Raw genomic sequence first — 17,759 nt, 5'->3', positions numbered from 1 at the left:
TTCTTCACGCATTGGAAAAATGGCGAATATTAGCATTTTCGAAAAATTTTCTAACTTTTTCAGATTGACTTTAGAGTTCATTAAGTTGGTCTAAAAATATTGCTTTTTATACATTTTCTTATTTTTGGAAAACGATCTTTCATAACTTGTAATAAAATTAGAGGTGGGTGGCAGAGGAGGGTGGTGGTGGTGCGAAAGTTATATACACGCTGTCTTTTTTTTTTTTTTTTTTTGTTTTTATCAGAAACGTGTTTATAGGAAACAAATACTAGAAGTGCCAAAATTTTAAGAAATTTTTAGTACTAAGTTACTTTTCAATAAGAAACTTATTAAGAGTTCGAGGAGAATTTTTTGCTTTGTTCAGGGACAAATCTGAGGTGTGTATTATATTTAATAATATTGATAGAATTTAAGTCATTTGAGTTGGCAGTAAAACATTTTAACGTGCATGTTAACACGTGTTTTCAAATTTTATCTTATTTACTTTTTTTCTCTCTTTTGATAATCTGAAACTTAAGAAACTCTTAAGAAACTTTTAGTACTGGAGCTGTAAAAAACTGTACTTTCAGTACTGGAGCTGTAAACCCTTAAAATAAGAAACTTTCTAGTACAAACCCATTTGCTTGATTTCTTACAAAAAAAAAAAAAAAAAAAGACATGTGGCGCAGTATTTTATTTATGGAATACAGAAAAAAAAAAAGAGTAAAATTTTACATTTCAAAACAACAAAATTTAGAACCCATTACAAATCTCTTTAATAAAAACATGCTTCGTTGTAGAGCGTAGTGTTGCAACTTAGATTCGTGCACGACACCATTTCTAATTGGAATTCTTTTGTACAATTTTTGCATTAGCTTTACTTCTTTCGATCTTTTTACATGAGGTTGACTTTTCTCTTAGAAAAAACTCCTCATCTCATTCTCCATTTCCTTTTTCCTACTCTTATGAAATGCTTTATACTTGTTTCAAGCTTGGATTTTTCATTTTTATCCAAGTTATTGAAAGGTTAGTACGGGTCTAAAAGATAATATATCTTTTTTTTGAAAAACAAATATCAAAACAGCTTTTTGTCTTTCCTGTGAAATCAGGATTTGTAGAATTAATGCCTTTCTACAGTTAGCGATTAAGTTGTAAATGTGCACTAACTAATATATAAGCTGATGCATTAAATAATTTGTAGAGTTTTTATTAAAGCAAAGAAAAGCTAAATCATTTTTAATTTTAGCTTTTCATTTAGCATTTTTCTTTTTATTATTTATTGTTTTTAATACATTTTAAAATCATTTTTATTACTTATTCTTATTATCATTTTTTTAAACGGATTTTTTCATTTACTAATTTTATTATTTATTATTTTTAATATTTACTATTTTCTTTTCTTTAAGAAAAATACATAATGATAATGTATCAATAATAAAACTTATTGAATAAAAAGAACGATATGGTTTCCAAATGCTGGCACAAAAACAAATTTCTTCTTTCGCAATTTGACACTGGTGAATAGGCCTTTTTTTTGACGTCAGAGCACACGCCACCGTAACTTTATAAGTTTGTAACGATTTTATTATTTTTGTTTTGTATTTTACGGCTGGAAATAATAAAAACTCAGATAATAAGAATGTCAATTAGTTCGAGATAATTATCAATAAAAGTAAATGTAACAAATGTCGAAAGTTTCTGAGAAACTTTGATATTCTTCAAAGACTTGCAGAGAAGGACTCTTTTTTCCAAATATTTCCTTTCGCTGACACCCTCAAAAAATTTTAATGCGGTTGAGTCCTCTTGTTTTGGAAACCAATTGTACACTTCCTATGTAGAAAAAAATCACTCTATTTCAAAATTCATTGCTTGCTCTATCAAATACTCCAAAAGTAGGTATTTAGTTAGAGATAATCTTAATGTGAGATAAACTTTCCGTAAAGATAATCTTATTGTGGAGATAATCATTTTTAGTAGTTATACAAAAATGTTACTTGATAAAAATGTTATTTGATAAAAATGTTACTTGATAAAAATGTTACTTGATAAAAATGTTACTTCATAAAAATGTGCTCTATCAAATACAAGTGTCACACCAAAAGTAGGTAGTTAATTAGAGATGATCTTAATGTGAGATAATCTTACCGTGGAGATCATCTTACTGTGGAGATAATCTTCATGTGTAGATAATCTTAATGTGAGCTAATCTTACTGTGGAGAAAATGTATTTGTAGGAGTAACATTTAATTTCATTTTTAATAGTCATTAAAATTTAAAATTTTTATTTCTCATAAGTTTTAGTGTTCAAGGGCGTTCTTTAGTTAGTGATAAACATAGTATTGTAACTTTTAATGATCACTTTTTCAAACGAAGAGATTTCTCATACTCACAATCACATCTATGATTACGAAAATAAAAATAATTTCACATCTATGATTACAAAGATAAAAAAAAATTTTAAACTTTTCTTTCACTGAAAACTAATGCCAAATGTTTTTGATGAATGGTCTTACTAATAGAAAATTTATTAAATATGTAGGTGAGTATACGTGGGCTAGGTAAAGTGCAATTTGGAATGCAAACTGGTTTAATGTTTCACATAAACTGGCGCACAATGCTTCAAGTTTGTATTTTGATATTCAACAAATGTACGCCATTTAAATGTGAACTAGTCAAATATTTATGATTTGTAAAGTACACTACCCCGATAGTTGTTTTTTATTGTTATGGAGGTTTTGAGTCAATCGATACCTTCTTTAAAATTGATTCAACTGGGCGTGTTATGCAACACTAGAGGAATACCACCAGAGGTAACATTAGAGAAAAACCACCAGATGTAACATATTACATAACATAACAGATATTAAGCAAACTTGATAACTCTTAATATACTTTTCAGTTGAATTTAATTTTAGAGAGAAGTTGTATTGAATGTCTGACGTTTAAAAAAAGATAAGTTGACCTTCTAAAAAGAGAACAGTTTGTTCAGGAGAAACTCTTAAAATACAGGAACATCGTGACATTTTAGTGATGTGTGAATTATTGTCAATAAAATATCTATTTCAATGGGGATTTGCATTTCGGGAAGATTAAGGTTTGTATTACAAAGATAATTATAATAAAAATCCACACATCACTAAACACTCCTCTATTCTCAACAGACAATAATTAACCGAAAAAGAAGGAATAAGTACAATCAATTATGAAGTCTATTACCATCTTGGTTTAGACCTTAATTTTTTTTTTTGCTTGATCTTCTAGAACAAGCTTTAAGTAACTCTGCAAGGTTCATAAAATGAACTCGACGTTAAACTTGTTGAAGAATTGTTGGAAGGATTTCCAACTTGGTGTAACAAAGTGGTGCAAAAACTTCTTTAAAAAATTGAAACTGTAACTTTTGTAAAATTTTGAAAATCGTAATTTTTTAAATTGTTTTTAATTAAATTGTTTCCTGCATTAAATAGGATTAATTACGTTTTGGAAAAGTATAAAATGTGTTGTAATTTATAGTTGAACATGTGATGAGACCAGTAATATGGATTAATATTCGCCAAATAACTCGTCATTTCCCCCATTATAAGAAGCATTTAACGTAATTTTATAGTCATTTAAAAATTTAAAAATTGTTCTAAGTATTTTCATAAACAATTTTATAAAAAAGTTACACGTGAAACAACGAAAAATATAAAGTTAAAACAAAATCTTTTGTATTTAATTTGTGTTGTATACATATTATAAATATATGCAAATTTTTTAAACTTTGAGTTCACTTTTTTGGAATGGACTAAATCCTACCCCTTTAGTATGATCATGGACGTATAAGAGATGGACGTGCAACTCATTGTTTTACATCAAAGAGGCAGCAGAAATCAGCAAGCCATGCGAGTTTCCGATAAACTCTAAATTTTCACCATTCAACAAAAAAATCTAATAAAATGGCTGCCCGTAGTTTTAAAACAGAAACTCTGATCACGTGGTACAAACAATCATCTCGAAACTCAAATTTTCATCATTTTTTCGAGATGAACATTTGTAAATTTGGGAACTTTTTTCGTGTAGACAAAGTCTGTCAATGATAAAAAATAGACCTGTAAGGATAATTCTAAAATGACTAAAAAAAAGTTTAGTAAAATATAAAAAAGTTTAAATAAAATTTTTATCAAGATCCAGTTTCATTCAATTTCCTTCAATTACCAGCCTTAATTTTGTGTATTTTTGTTCGTATTTTTTTCGATATGTCGGGATTTTTTGCCTCGACCACTTTATAAGCTCCATAATATATATTCCACTATGCATTATTTTTTTAGTAGGTGTATTCTCTTATGGGCTTTTTTATAATTCATTTGATTAAGCCAAACCTTTTAAAAAAATATTCAAATTTATAATTATCTTGCAAAATGCGGCCAGATATTTCATGTTTTCGTTTTCATATTTCAGATATTATTTCATTTGTCATAAAAAAACACATAATAACCCTTTTTTTTTTTGTCAAATAAAAATTAGTTTACATATAGCTGATAAATCATATTATGTTCAGGCGCGGATCCAGGAATTTGTAACTGCATGGTCAAGTTTTACTTTCACGGTTGAAATTTCGATAAAAGATAGAAACTTTAATGTTTTTTCGCAGCATTTATTGATTGAATAAAACGCCGGTAACGTATAATAAGAACCGTTGTGGCCATGGCGGAATCTCTATAGCCAAATTCCGTAAATTATGGCAGATAAATTCAAATTTTTAGGGATATTTCTCAAGCGGAAAAACCCAAAACTAATGTGGTTGCTGTTAAACTTAAACTATGAGGCCATTGCCACAATGGCCACCCCTTAGCACGGCCGCCGAGAAGGGGTGGGGGTGGGGTGGGGGTGGACGGGAATGATTCCCGGGGCCCCGCGTGTGGACAAACAATTTTTTAAAGTAATTTTTAAAATATTTCAATAGTTTTAACTTTTATAAGATTTAATTAACTTTTATTTTTCATCTACAATGATCAGAGCACGCTTCTTTTGGTCCTGAGTATGTAATTGATCATAATAAAGGCTCCTTAAGAAAACTTCCCCGGAGCCCGAAATTTCTCTCGGCGGCCATGCCCCTTAGATCTGCGCCTGATGTTCATATTAAATACTTAGCTATTATTGGGGTTTGCCATAAATTAGTTTTGCTGAATTCTTTATAACTGTTACAAATTATTTTTTTCTTTATTGTATTTTCATTCGTTTTATGTATAAGTTATTTATCCTTAGCTGTATATATTTCTTTTGTTAAACATAAAAATGGAAAGTTCTATAATATTCATAATCTGGAAGTCTACAGCAATATAGTAGATGGAGTAGTTCCCTAGACATGAAACCATCCCAGCAGGCAAAAAGATATCTAAAATGCATCTAATATACATCTAAAAACTAATATAAAAGATGTCTGAATTCACGTCGTGAATGAACATTAAATAGTTGTCTATCTTATAGATGTCTTTTAGATGCATTTTATTTGATAAAAGCGGATCATTTTAGATGCATAAAAGATGTGCAATATACGCCTATTTTATTTAGTTTTTATCGACTGAGTTAAGTTTAAAATTTGCATAGTAAATTAACAATAAGGTCCAAATTTTTGAAATTTATTTAACAATGTTAAAAAAAAATAAAAGTTTATAGTAAAAAATAATGTTCTGTATTAAGTCCGCCAACTCGTTGTTCACGTCATCGGTATCTAAAATATAATATAATGTAATAGCGTGTAAGTAAATGCACTAATGCTTTAAATAACATGTACAGTTGTTAAAAAAACATGTTTACATGAAATATATAAAAATTTTCACTCGGCTTTTTGTAAATAGTAGTAATAATAGTAATGATAATAATAATGATAATAATAATAATAATAATAATAATAATAATAATAATAATAATAATAATAATAATAATAATAATAATAATAATAATAATAATAATAATAATAATGATAATAATAATAATAATAATAATAATAATAATAATAATAATAATAATAATAATAATGATAATAATAATAATAATAATAATAATAATAATAATAATAATAATAATAATAATAATAATAATAATAATAATAATAATAATAATAATTATAATAATAATAATAATAATAATAATAATAATAATTATAATAATAATAACAATAATAATAATAATAATAATAATGATAATAATAATAATAATAATAATAATAATAATAATAATAATAATGATAATAATAATAATAATAATAATAATAATAATAATAATAATAATAATAATAATAATAATAATAATAATAATGATAATAATAATAATAATAATAATAATAATAATAATAATAATAATAATAATAATAATAATAATAATAATAATAATAATAATTATAATAATAATAATAATAATAATAATAATAATAATTATAATAATAATAACAATAATAATAATAATAATAATAATAATAATAATAATAATAATAATAATAATAATAATAATAATAATAATAATAATAAAAATAATAATAATAATAATAATAATAATAATAATAATAATAATATGATAATTATTATTATTATTATGGTAATGATAATAATAAACATACTTAAAAAACACTATATATTATTATAAAAATACACATTTGTATTATTATTATATTTTAATCTATAAATTAAAATATCAATTTAAGAATAACGTTTTTATCTTTCAGATCATAATTATTTTAGTAAAATATTATGCACTGAAACCATCAAAATATTTCGTCGTTGTAATAGCATGTAACTTATGATGGCATACAATTTCATTACTTAAAGCTCATTAAAAATTATTATGATTATGATTTAGTATAATTATGATTATGACTTAGTATATAGTTCATAGGTTAGTATAAATTTAGCTACGAGTAAATTTTTATTCCTTTCTCAAAACGAGTTTCCGCCATTCTAGATGCATGTTTCTTTAATAGCGGTCATTTAAAATGGTGTTTTTGTAAAATCAATTTTTTTATGAGTTAAAACTTTAGTTGTAACTGATCTATAAAAGACATTTTAAATACATCTGTAGTTAACCAAAAAAAGGATATCTATGTATTAAAATAGTTTATACATTTAATATGCGTCTACAATCGGACATTAATAGAATCCCTGTAATTAGACGTTTTTTCGTTGCCTAATCTAGATCTAAAATATACGCATCTACGATAGATGCAAAATAGAGAAGTCTTAGATGGTCTAAAAGACTTCTTTTGCCTGCTGAGATTGTGCTCTATGTAGCTACAAAACTAGTTGATATTTTGTATTATTTATTATATCACTAGTTATAGATGTATAAAAGTAAATGATGTCCATTTCTATATCATCACCAGCGATATATCTTAAAATATTAAAAAGGTCTAGCTATATAAAATTAAGCTTAAAACTTGGTTTTATTGCTGTTATTTTTAAGCATCTGCGTCTCGTTATTTCCTTATTCGAGACGAGACGATCCTAAAAGCTTTGTCCCGATTAGCGATAAAAATCGAGACAACTTTTAACTTTTAGTAGAAATCCGGGACGATACCGAGACGAGACGAGATGTCCCGAACAAAAAAGGAGCTTTAGAAATTCGCGGAATTTAAATCTTTTTAACGGGACATAACGAGACATTACGAGACATACTAGTTAATCCTTTATGTGAAATTTAAATAATGAATTTCTGGCACAATTTACCATCATTTATTTCAGCTGCTACTATTGATATTGTTATACTATCTATGTAAACACAGCTTAGCAATACTAATGATAGCAGCTGAAATCAGAGAAAAAAAAAAATTTTAGGATAGTATTTAACTTTTTCCACTAAAGTATCGTGCAAGAATGGGATAAATATGTGTCCAAGGGCTAAGCTTCTGATCATTTAATATTGTTTATAATTGAAGTCAGTATTCACTTCTAATGCAAGAGTTTGCTTTACACTGAAAGGAAAGGTTTTATCCAAAGTGTCTTTAACTTTTTTGATCTATAAAACATTTGACTTTTTTTAAAAAGTGTACTTCTTGCAGAGAATAAACATAAAGCATGATGTTCAACACCTAGTTCTTTTATTTTTTCTCTTTTCCTTTACTCTCCGAGGACCACCCATTGTTTATGAAGTTTTCCAGAACCAAAATGATTACTTTGAATGGTCTTCAAGACTTTCTCAAAGCCATTAGTATTCTTTTTCTATAAAAGAATCATAATTTCTACCACATTGTTTTAGTTTTTTTCTTCACTTTTGAAATAAATGTATCTAAAGTAGCCTTTATTTATGTTCTCTTAACTAATTTTTTCAGTTTTATATGGTTTCATTTAGTAAATCCTTCCATAATCGTGATTTATCCATTTCTAATTCAAGTATATTCGGGATAAGATCTAATCTTTTTGCTATTGTTGTTTTTAAAATATTTAATATATATCGGAAACATTATTTAGTACTTTATATAAATTTTCACTTTACACTTTTTAACATTAACGTTAAAAATTTAAAAATCGATTAATAAATTATTATTCAAATAAACACATTTTATCAAATTTCTAAGAAGAATATAATGACAAAAAAATGTTTCTTGAAACTATTTTTGATATGTTAAAACAATTCATACAAGTAAAAAACTCAAATTCAAAAAATACAAATCAATAAGTCCGTAAACACCTTATTTTCCACCATTTTCATTTGTTTTGATATAATAAACTGTTAAAAAATGGCGGAAAAAAAGGTTTTTATGGGTTTATTAACATTTGCATTTCTTCAATAACTCCCTAAACCGCAGCAATCTCTTTATATTCTAAAAGTAAAAGTGTTAACTGAAAAAAAAAAAAAAAACTCCTTGGAGCTCGATGGAACATTTTTTTTAGTTGATATTTAAAACAAAAAAGTATAAATATATTCTATATTATTTTAGAAAATTCTTCTAATTTGAATAAAAAAAATCAGATTGCAATTTTTTTTATTCAATATATTTGAAATATATAAAGTTAAAAGATAATCTTAAAAGTAAAGATAGACTTTAATTTAGATTAAAAGGTCTCTATTTCTACTTAATAAAAATCTCTCATTTTTTAAATTTCTTTGAAAGTAATATTAAAATTTTTAACTTCTTTTAACCATAAAATACAAAGTATATGTGTTATGAAAAAAATGCTTTTACTTTTTAAATAAATACTCATTGTAATTTAAAATTATTTAAAAAAGGGCACTATATTTACAAAAAAGTTTTGAGGGGTTTATTGCCATTTTGTTGTTGTTTTGAGTCACTGTACGTCATTTCTGGCTGGTAAGATAAACTTGGTTGGCAAAAAATTTTCTTTACTGCGGAAGCGCAAGTCAGATATCTAGTTGATATATATCATTGATTTGTCTCTTAACGTTTCATAATATACGAGACACAATTTTCAAATTCCGAGACAAAATTATTATCCCGATTTACAACTACATTCCGGGAGAATCTTTTCCTTTGTCTCGTTATTTTTTTCCGGGAAATTTCTCGTCTCGTTGCGCTTGTCCTGGTTTAAAACGATTCCGAGACGCAGACACTTAGTTATCTTGAATAACTAAAAGGAAGTTGATGTAACTGGTTTGACGAGACCAAATATTTTGGACGAATCCGACAGACTTTGATATAATTTAATTTCTATTGTTTAAAACAAAAGATTTTTAAAAATGCTCAACGAGCATGGTTCGCAAAAAAAACAATATCGTTGCACGTCCATCTCTTATACGTCCATGGTACGATGTCTTTGTGAAAACAATTAAGCTTTAAAAGAAATATGCGACACGTTCATACCAATTCCTACTTTAAAATCCGATTCACGCTCGATCCAGCCTCACATTTGCGATAGCACTGTTTTGCAGTTAATAAATTCGTACAAATTCAACTTCTCCTTTAGTTATAAAAACGAAGTCCTGTAGCTATCGCGATAATAATTATGTAAGTGATAAAAACATTATAACATACGCCACAATACGTTTCAGTCTTGGTTCTCATTTATATAGATAATAGTTAGTAAATAATAGAGATAATAATTAACAGAGATTATAATAATTCTTGTCAACAGTACGAAATAATTACAAAATGAAATCTTTGTATTGATCTAAAAAGTTAATACTTTATGCTGCGTGACCAACGTCATAAATAAAGCCTGTATAATTGAGTTTGTGAAGTATATTACCAAAATACCACCAAAAAAATAAGGTAATCAGAAAATTGACGGAAAGATAGAGGTTTCACTTGCCAGAAACACCTAATGCGAATAAAATCATTGAAAATAGATTCTGCTCGTCCCCTGATGTTTTGAACCAGGGGGAAGAGTTTTTTAAGCGAAGACAAACGTCAATGTGCTGGAAAAAAGAAGAATGATTTTGTAAAAGCGAAAAAGTATACATATATATATAAAAGTACGTTAATAAATTTACAACAGTATAACTCAGAATAAAACTATTATATTCATCTATATGTCTAACAACCGACATATAGATAAATATAATAGTATTCTGGGTAATATGCTGCAATCGTCAGAAGATGTTAATGACATACTAATTTGCCATTTTTGGAGTGTTAAAAAATAAGATTTTTGGTATGAAACAAAGATCAGAAAAACAGAAGGCAAGAAAGATTAACAATCTCGTCGTTTTCTGTTTCGTGACGTCAAAATTAAATAATAAAAACGTATTTGTTTAAAAATGTGTTTGGTTTGTCATTTTTTTATTCCATTCAATCGTTAAAATGTTCTTGTTACAGTCGACGTTTTTTAAATTTTCTGATTTTTTCTGATTCATACCGATAATCAGTTTTTAGATTTTTTTTTTCGAATTTTAACTAATCTCTGGTTAAAATTTTGCTGTTATATATTTTATTACTAAAGTTAAAATTCAACAATAACATTGTATCATATATTATTTTAAAAATTTCAAATCTTTTCAAGATAACTTTAATTTAGATAAAAATATAAAAATGTTTTAAAAACAAAAAAGTATTTGGTATATAAATCGAATTAAAATTAGTTTTAAAAAAAGATTAAAGCAAAATAATTTAAGGTATCTTGTATACCTTACCTTATTTTGTTACCTTATCTTTACCTTACCTTGTGTACCTTACCTTGTATAGCTTACATTATTTTTTACTTTATTTTAACCTTGTCTAATGTGCCTTACCTTATTTTGTTATAAGCTTCTGCTGTTTTCAAGCCTTGCAAACTTCACATCATTTCCATGATTTCCGCAATTAAATTTTACTATAAGTAATTGTTGTTAACAACTAAACACGTTTTAATGACGATTTTAAATAATTTTGTAAATAGTATATCTATAGAATTTTTAAATTCATTAATTTTATAAAAAATAAAACTGTAAATTGTAATTTGCTGCAAAAGTGGCTAATAATTCAGTGGGCTTTTGTAAATCGTGGCTAAATCAATCAATTAATATGAAATTTGGGGGCAGTTAAATATGGAGAACGCAATGAGCAATTCAACTTCACTCTTTGAAATAACGCGCTTCACGAAAATGTATAAGCACGAATTCTAAAATTCCTAAAATTACATCCGAAATTTGCGTCATATTTTTTTTTATGCGTAACGTCCTAAACATACAAAAAAAAAAAAAAAAAAAAAAAAAAAGGCAGTTTTTCCAGTTAAAAATTCACGAAATCTGAATTAATATTTTTGGCTTTAAAAATTATTTATAGTTAAAAGACCACTTTTTCTGTTATCAAAGGCACTTAGTAACACCGGCCTCCACGTCGTGCTTGCACTCACTCTTCTTGTTCACAGTTGGTAAACTGGGACGTTAATCATTGATTGCTGTCTGTTAAATGACATGATTAATTAGTCTATTAATTTGTTACACAATCCTGAATAATATTCATATTTGTTGGGTCAGACATTTTAAGTTAGTAACTGCACAGTTTTTATCCGTTAGGAAAATGAAGTCAGGTTAGATATTTTTAAAAATTTTAGTATATATCTATTTGTATGTATACACACAAGCACACACAGATTTATATATATATATATATATATATATATATATATATATATATATATGTATGTATGTATGTATGTATGTATGTATGTATGTATGTATGTATGTATGTATGTATGTATGTATGTATGTATGTATGTATGTATGTATGTATGTATGTATGTATGTATGTATGTATGTATGTATGTATGTATGTATGTATGTATGTATGTATGTATGTATGTATGTATGTATGTATGTATGTATGTATGTATGTATGTATGTATGTATGTATGTATGTATGTATGTATGTATGTATGTATGTATGTATGTATGTATGTATGTATGTATGTATGTATGTATGTATGTATGTATGTATGTATGTATGTATGTATGTATGTATGTATGTATGTATGTATGTATGTATGTATGTATGTATGTATGTATGTATGTATGTATGTATGTATGTATGTATGTATGTATGTATGTATGTATGTATGTATGTATGTACACACAGAGAGATTTTATACATACATACATACATACATACATACATACATACATACATACATACATACATACATACATACATACATACATACATATATATATACATAGATATATACATACATACATGTATGCTTTTACAGTTTCATCATTATCATTTACTGATTTGGAGAGCCATCTTAGCTCAACTGACATGAGACCTATATCATCTGCAATCAAATGTGCTTGGGCTGTTTTGCATCAAACCTATACTACTTATAGTGAAGAAGAAGTTTGTATTGGATTCACTGGAGGAAAAGATTGCACAGTTGTTTTGCATCTAATGGTGGCCTTTTTAAAGCACCGTTACACAAATCAGTATCCAAAAATAACAGGACTCTACTTTAAATGTTCTGATCCTTTTCCTGAGACCGAGAAGTTTATTGATGAATGCAAAACCAACTTTAATTTAAGAATGATTGTCATTGAAGATCGTATTAAAGAAGGATTGTTAAAACTTAAAAAATCCCATCCAAATATTAAATCCATTATAATGGGAACACGACGTCATGATCCTTATTCGTTAACTTTACGACCCTTTGTTATGACAGACTCTGATTGGCCACAATATATGCGTGTTTTGCCAATATTAGATTGGAGTTATAGTGAAGTGTGGGAGTTTCTATGCATGTTTAATCTCCCATACTGCAAACTTTATGATGAAGGATATACATCAATTGGTTATTCTGTTAACACACAGAAAAACCCTTCTTTACTTCTATCTAATGGCAACTACTTGCCTGCTTATAATTTAGAAAATGTCAATTCTGAACGATCTGGTAGAGAAAATAAATTATAGTTATTTTAAACTTGTGCATATATATTTTATCATGTATACATAAGAACATCATATTTAAATAGATATAATTTATACAAATGTTATTATTTTATTGTTGTGTAATACATAAAAAGAAACAAGTTGTTTATTCTACTGTACTGTTTAGATTTAAAAAGATTTAGTTTCCATTTTTTATAAATTTTCAATTTTTTATAAGGGTAATTCTTTTTTAAATCTTCTTTGCAAGAGTTCTCTTGATTGAGCTTTTAATAAAAGTCTGCTTTTAAAGGTTTTTTGTTTTTTTTGCATGCAAAGTCATATATTTTTATGTAGGAGATATTTTCAAAACAACTGTATATTTTACTTAAAAGACATAATTATTATGTCATAGTTATCACAGCAGTTGTATTTTGTTACATTTTTTCTAACTATCAAAGTTTAGTTGTGGTGTTGGAAGAACAACACAAGTTGTTTTTTTAATGCCAGTCATTTTTTTGTTTTTCATAAATCAAGGATTATGAAATATAGAAGATAAACAACAAGTAGAAAAATATCCGAAATCATTTTAGAAAATGACTTACGTTTAAATCCTTTGCATGATTTAAAGTGAGATCATCATGTTAACTATGCAGACTTAAAACCAACAACAATTTGCTTTAATAAAGAAAAGTGCATAAAGAAAATTATAAAAGCTTTTGTACACCAAATATCAATATTTTACTTTTTTTTATTCCAAGTTTTTACAAGTTTGTGAATTATTCATTAGACTTTATTATTTGAAAAAAGGGCAACAAAGAAAAATAACCAAATAACCTAAAAATTTAATGTTTCTTTTATTTGTTCTGATTTCCAATTATCTAGTTAAAGTAGTAGCTTTAAATAATCAAAGAGGGAGAAAGAATTTTTCAGTGTATACGTTATTAGAAGTAGCGAAATTTATTTCTAAGTATATTGGTACTAAGTATATTGGAATAGGTAGGTCCATATTCTGTTTAAAGTGTATACAATTTCTATACAAATCTTAAGGAAGTCCTATAAGATTCCTGTAGAATTCCAAATATCCATAGAAATTGTTTAGGATTTCTAATGAACTTTTGTCCAGGGTTGTGCCTCAAAATACATTTATGTCTATGTATTTGATTAAGATTAAACAGGATAGAACACTGACACTAACGGTTATTTAGGAGATGAAGGGGGCAATATTTTTTGGAGCCACTGTATGTATATATCTAAACATAACTTACATTACTTTATCCTAACTTTCATTTAAGAATTATAGGAGAAAATAATTGAGTGTTAGTATCATTATGTGGTCTATTATCATTAGTATTTGTATTGTAAGTTTCAACTTTTCAATTACTTTCATTCTTGTTTTATTGTAGAAACAAATTTTTTCATCGAATCATGTATTTTCTCAGATAACACTTGATTTCAATGCAATTTGTAATCTACTTAGTACTGAATTGACAAGTTTCTAAGGAACGGACAACTCAACGTTATTCCATCCGTCCTTGAAGAGGTCTCCAAGGTCATGGTTATTCTTCGGCTTTTATTTCTTCATCCTCCGTTTTATCTCATCCTATCGACGTTCTATGGAATTCATATCGGGCAAGAATGAAAGCTAAGCTAATGTTTGAATAGTATTTTGCTTGAGCCAACCCTTTGCTTGTCTTGATGTATGCTTAGCATCAATGTCGTGGAGAAAGAAAAACTTTTGTCCGAAGTTAAACTTTTGGATCGATCGTAATAAATGCTTGCTCTAAGATATCACTATATAAAAATTGGTCCAAAATATATAATTTGCCGATTCCATTTCGCATGAAACAACTCCAAATAGTAACAGAACCCCTACCATGCTTAACCATAGCCACTAAGCATCAAAGTCTCGCTACGAAAAGTATCGTTTCGTCACCGGATCGGTCATTTTTTACTCTGCCCGTTCTACGATACCAATACCGAATCGAATTAGCATCGGTCTCGATAGGACGGATTTTTCCGATACTAACTTCGAAGTATCGTTAATGGTAGTATCGTAAATACAAGACTGTCGAGACTCTTATGCTTATTATCCACAGTACAATATGGATTGAAATCTTCCTTGGGTGTACTCCACACCATTACCTTCCCATTCGACCCGAACAGATTAATTTTTGGTACATCTGATTAAATGACTGTGTCCAAAAATTTAATCGGCTTATTCAAAATTGTTTTGGCATATTTCAGACCTCAATTGACCATGCTGACTAATGGTTTCTTTCTTGGTTCACGACCAAAAAGCCCAGCTTCATGAAGTCTATTTCGAATGATATTGGGGTGTCGTGATACTCCTAGTTCGGTCTTGACCTCGATCTTCTCAGCACTGGCAGATTTACGCCGATAAGACTTAACTTGCGTACTATTGACCGAACAAATGTTTTGCTTTTTCTCTTTTCCGAATAAATCCGAATAAATTATCAACACATTTTATCTGTTTGTATTTTACTTATGTACTGTTATATATTTTATTACCAAAGTTATAATTCAACAATAACTTACGTACTGTTTCTCGAGGAAAAAATGTCTTAGCAGCGATTTCCTGTTTAGAACCACCGTTCTGATGGTACTGAGTTACTAAATTTTGAAGATCATTTTTTTAAACTTCTTTTTAGGCAACAATTCACTTGATTGTCATCTAGTCAAGAAGTCCACGAGTAGTGATTCTGGATTTAACATCGTCACATTTCTGTAACATTCTGAAAAAATCACGAAAATTCTAGAACATTTCAACAGAATTCTTTTCTATATAAATGATAACAGACAACACAATAGCACTGCCATTGAGTAATTTTCTCCTATAATTCTTATACGACAGCAAATATAAAGTAGTAATCCAAGGGTGGGTCAATAATTTTTGGAGTCTTCACAGTTTATATTGAAAGTACAGCAAAGGTCGACAACATTGTTGATGCTAAAAGTTTCAAACCGACCTTCCGGCAATTATTAGCCATAAAACGTATTTAAAAACCGTGACAAAAGATAACATTAAAGAAAAAGAAAAAGGCGTTAAAAATGCCCCTAAAAAAGAATTGTTCTTATTGATAGCTTCGCATTAGTCTTTACTGTCAAATGACCCAAGCAAGCATTTATTCATTGTTACACTTGCTCACCAATTCATGTTTTTTTGTTCAAAATTTCTGCGCTCCTATAAATGGCAATTTCAGTTTTCTCATTTAGCGTAGGATGCATCATATTGTGATTGGTTGTTAAGACTAATATTTCCTAATGATGTTTTAATGGTTTTCTGTTTTTTTCTTTCTTTCGTGCAACACTTTCTTATACAGTTTGGTGCCGTTTTTGTATCATGCAATATTAAACGATTTAGTGTGGTCTATATAAAGTAACTTAAGTGGTCGTTCAATTATGCAAATATATACTTTATGTAAATAAATGTAGTGTGTTTTAAGTTAGAAAAAGCTAGTTTAGGGGCAATTCAGACCGCTGATACAGTTTTAAGATTTTGTGCTTATGCGAGTTCATTGTTGATTTTAAATTTAGCATGCAGTTGTAGCTAACTTTTAAAGTGGTTCTATTGAATATCTTATTCAAAATATGCTTTGCTGGAAAATAATCTTCTGCTAAATAATGAAATGATTTGCCAACTTTTGTGATCACATTTTAATGGTGGGTTGAATTATAATTCAACCCACCATTTAGAAAAATCGATAAGTAAAACTTTCATATGTCTGCTTTGGTTGTTGATATTTTAAAAACTGCTTTTGTAAATAGAAGTAATTTAATAAATATTTACAACTTAATCAAGATCACTTAAGGATTTGATATGAAATGACAAAAGGAGACGTTCCTTTAAGCACAGTTAAAGATTTTATGTTTTGCTTTTTCTATGCTTTGAAAAGCAGTATTTAGCTTTGGTATGCTTTAAAACAAAATGCCTTATAACTGAACAAAAAAGGATTTTTGCAGGCAATATCATGAGGTCCAAAAGAAAAATTTGGGAGGGTACGCCTTAAGGTATCAAAATATTCAAACTGTTTGCATTAAACTAAGTTAAATATCATGCATGCTCAGTGTCTTAAATAATAAAAAGAAGTTTTGCTTATTCTAGCTTAATTTAGATTTTTACAAAATATATTTTAAGTCTGTTAAAAAAATTCAAAAGGCTTCTTTTTTTAAATTAAGTTTTAAAATGTTAATCCTCTGTTAAAATAAGAACAAAAAAAGGTTAACTTCTAGAGAAAAACCTAATTTTCTGAATGAGCTTTTGAATAAATTTTTTAGAATAAATTTTACAACTATGACATTAGCTTTCAATAACTTTTAAGTTTCTTTTTTCAAAAAAGTTTTGCAACTTGCTTTAAAAAAGTTAAAATTTTTGCTTGAAAAACTAATATTTTATGTAAAACAATTCATTAATAAAAAAAAGTTCGTTAGTATTAACACTAGGCCAGAACTAATAGAATAAGGCCAGAACTAAGAGAATAAGGCTAGAACTAAG

At 27.3% G+C, this 17,759-nt stretch overlaps 1 protein-coding gene across 1 annotated transcript; it reads left to right on the top strand.

The window, feature by feature from the left end:
- The first annotated feature begins 11,582 nt into the window (after positions 1-11,582).
- LOC145182081 (bifunctional FAD diphosphatase/FAD synthase-like) lies at positions 11,583-13,481 on the top strand. Its single transcript, XM_090073993.1, has 2 exons — positions 11,583-11,915; positions 12,594-13,481. Exons 1-2 carry the CDS (start codon positions 11,906-11,908, stop codon positions 13,286-13,288), a joined length of 705 nt encoding a protein of 234 aa, XP_089930119.1. The 5' UTR covers positions 11,583-11,905; the 3' UTR covers positions 13,289-13,481.
- The last annotated feature ends 4,278 nt before the right edge of the window (positions 13,482-17,759 follow it).

Source organism: Hydra viridissima, unplaced genomic scaffold, assembly GCF_058129835.1.
Source record: "Hydra viridissima isolate aposymbiotic clone 2 unplaced genomic scaffold, HvirCarnegie_v1 scaffold_16, whole genome shotgun sequence".
Taxonomy (NCBI): Eukaryota; Metazoa; Cnidaria; class Hydrozoa; order Anthoathecata; family Hydridae; genus Hydra; species Hydra viridissima.
Note: the sequence above shows the minus strand (reverse complement) of the source record. Positions and strands in the feature narration are given on the sequence as shown.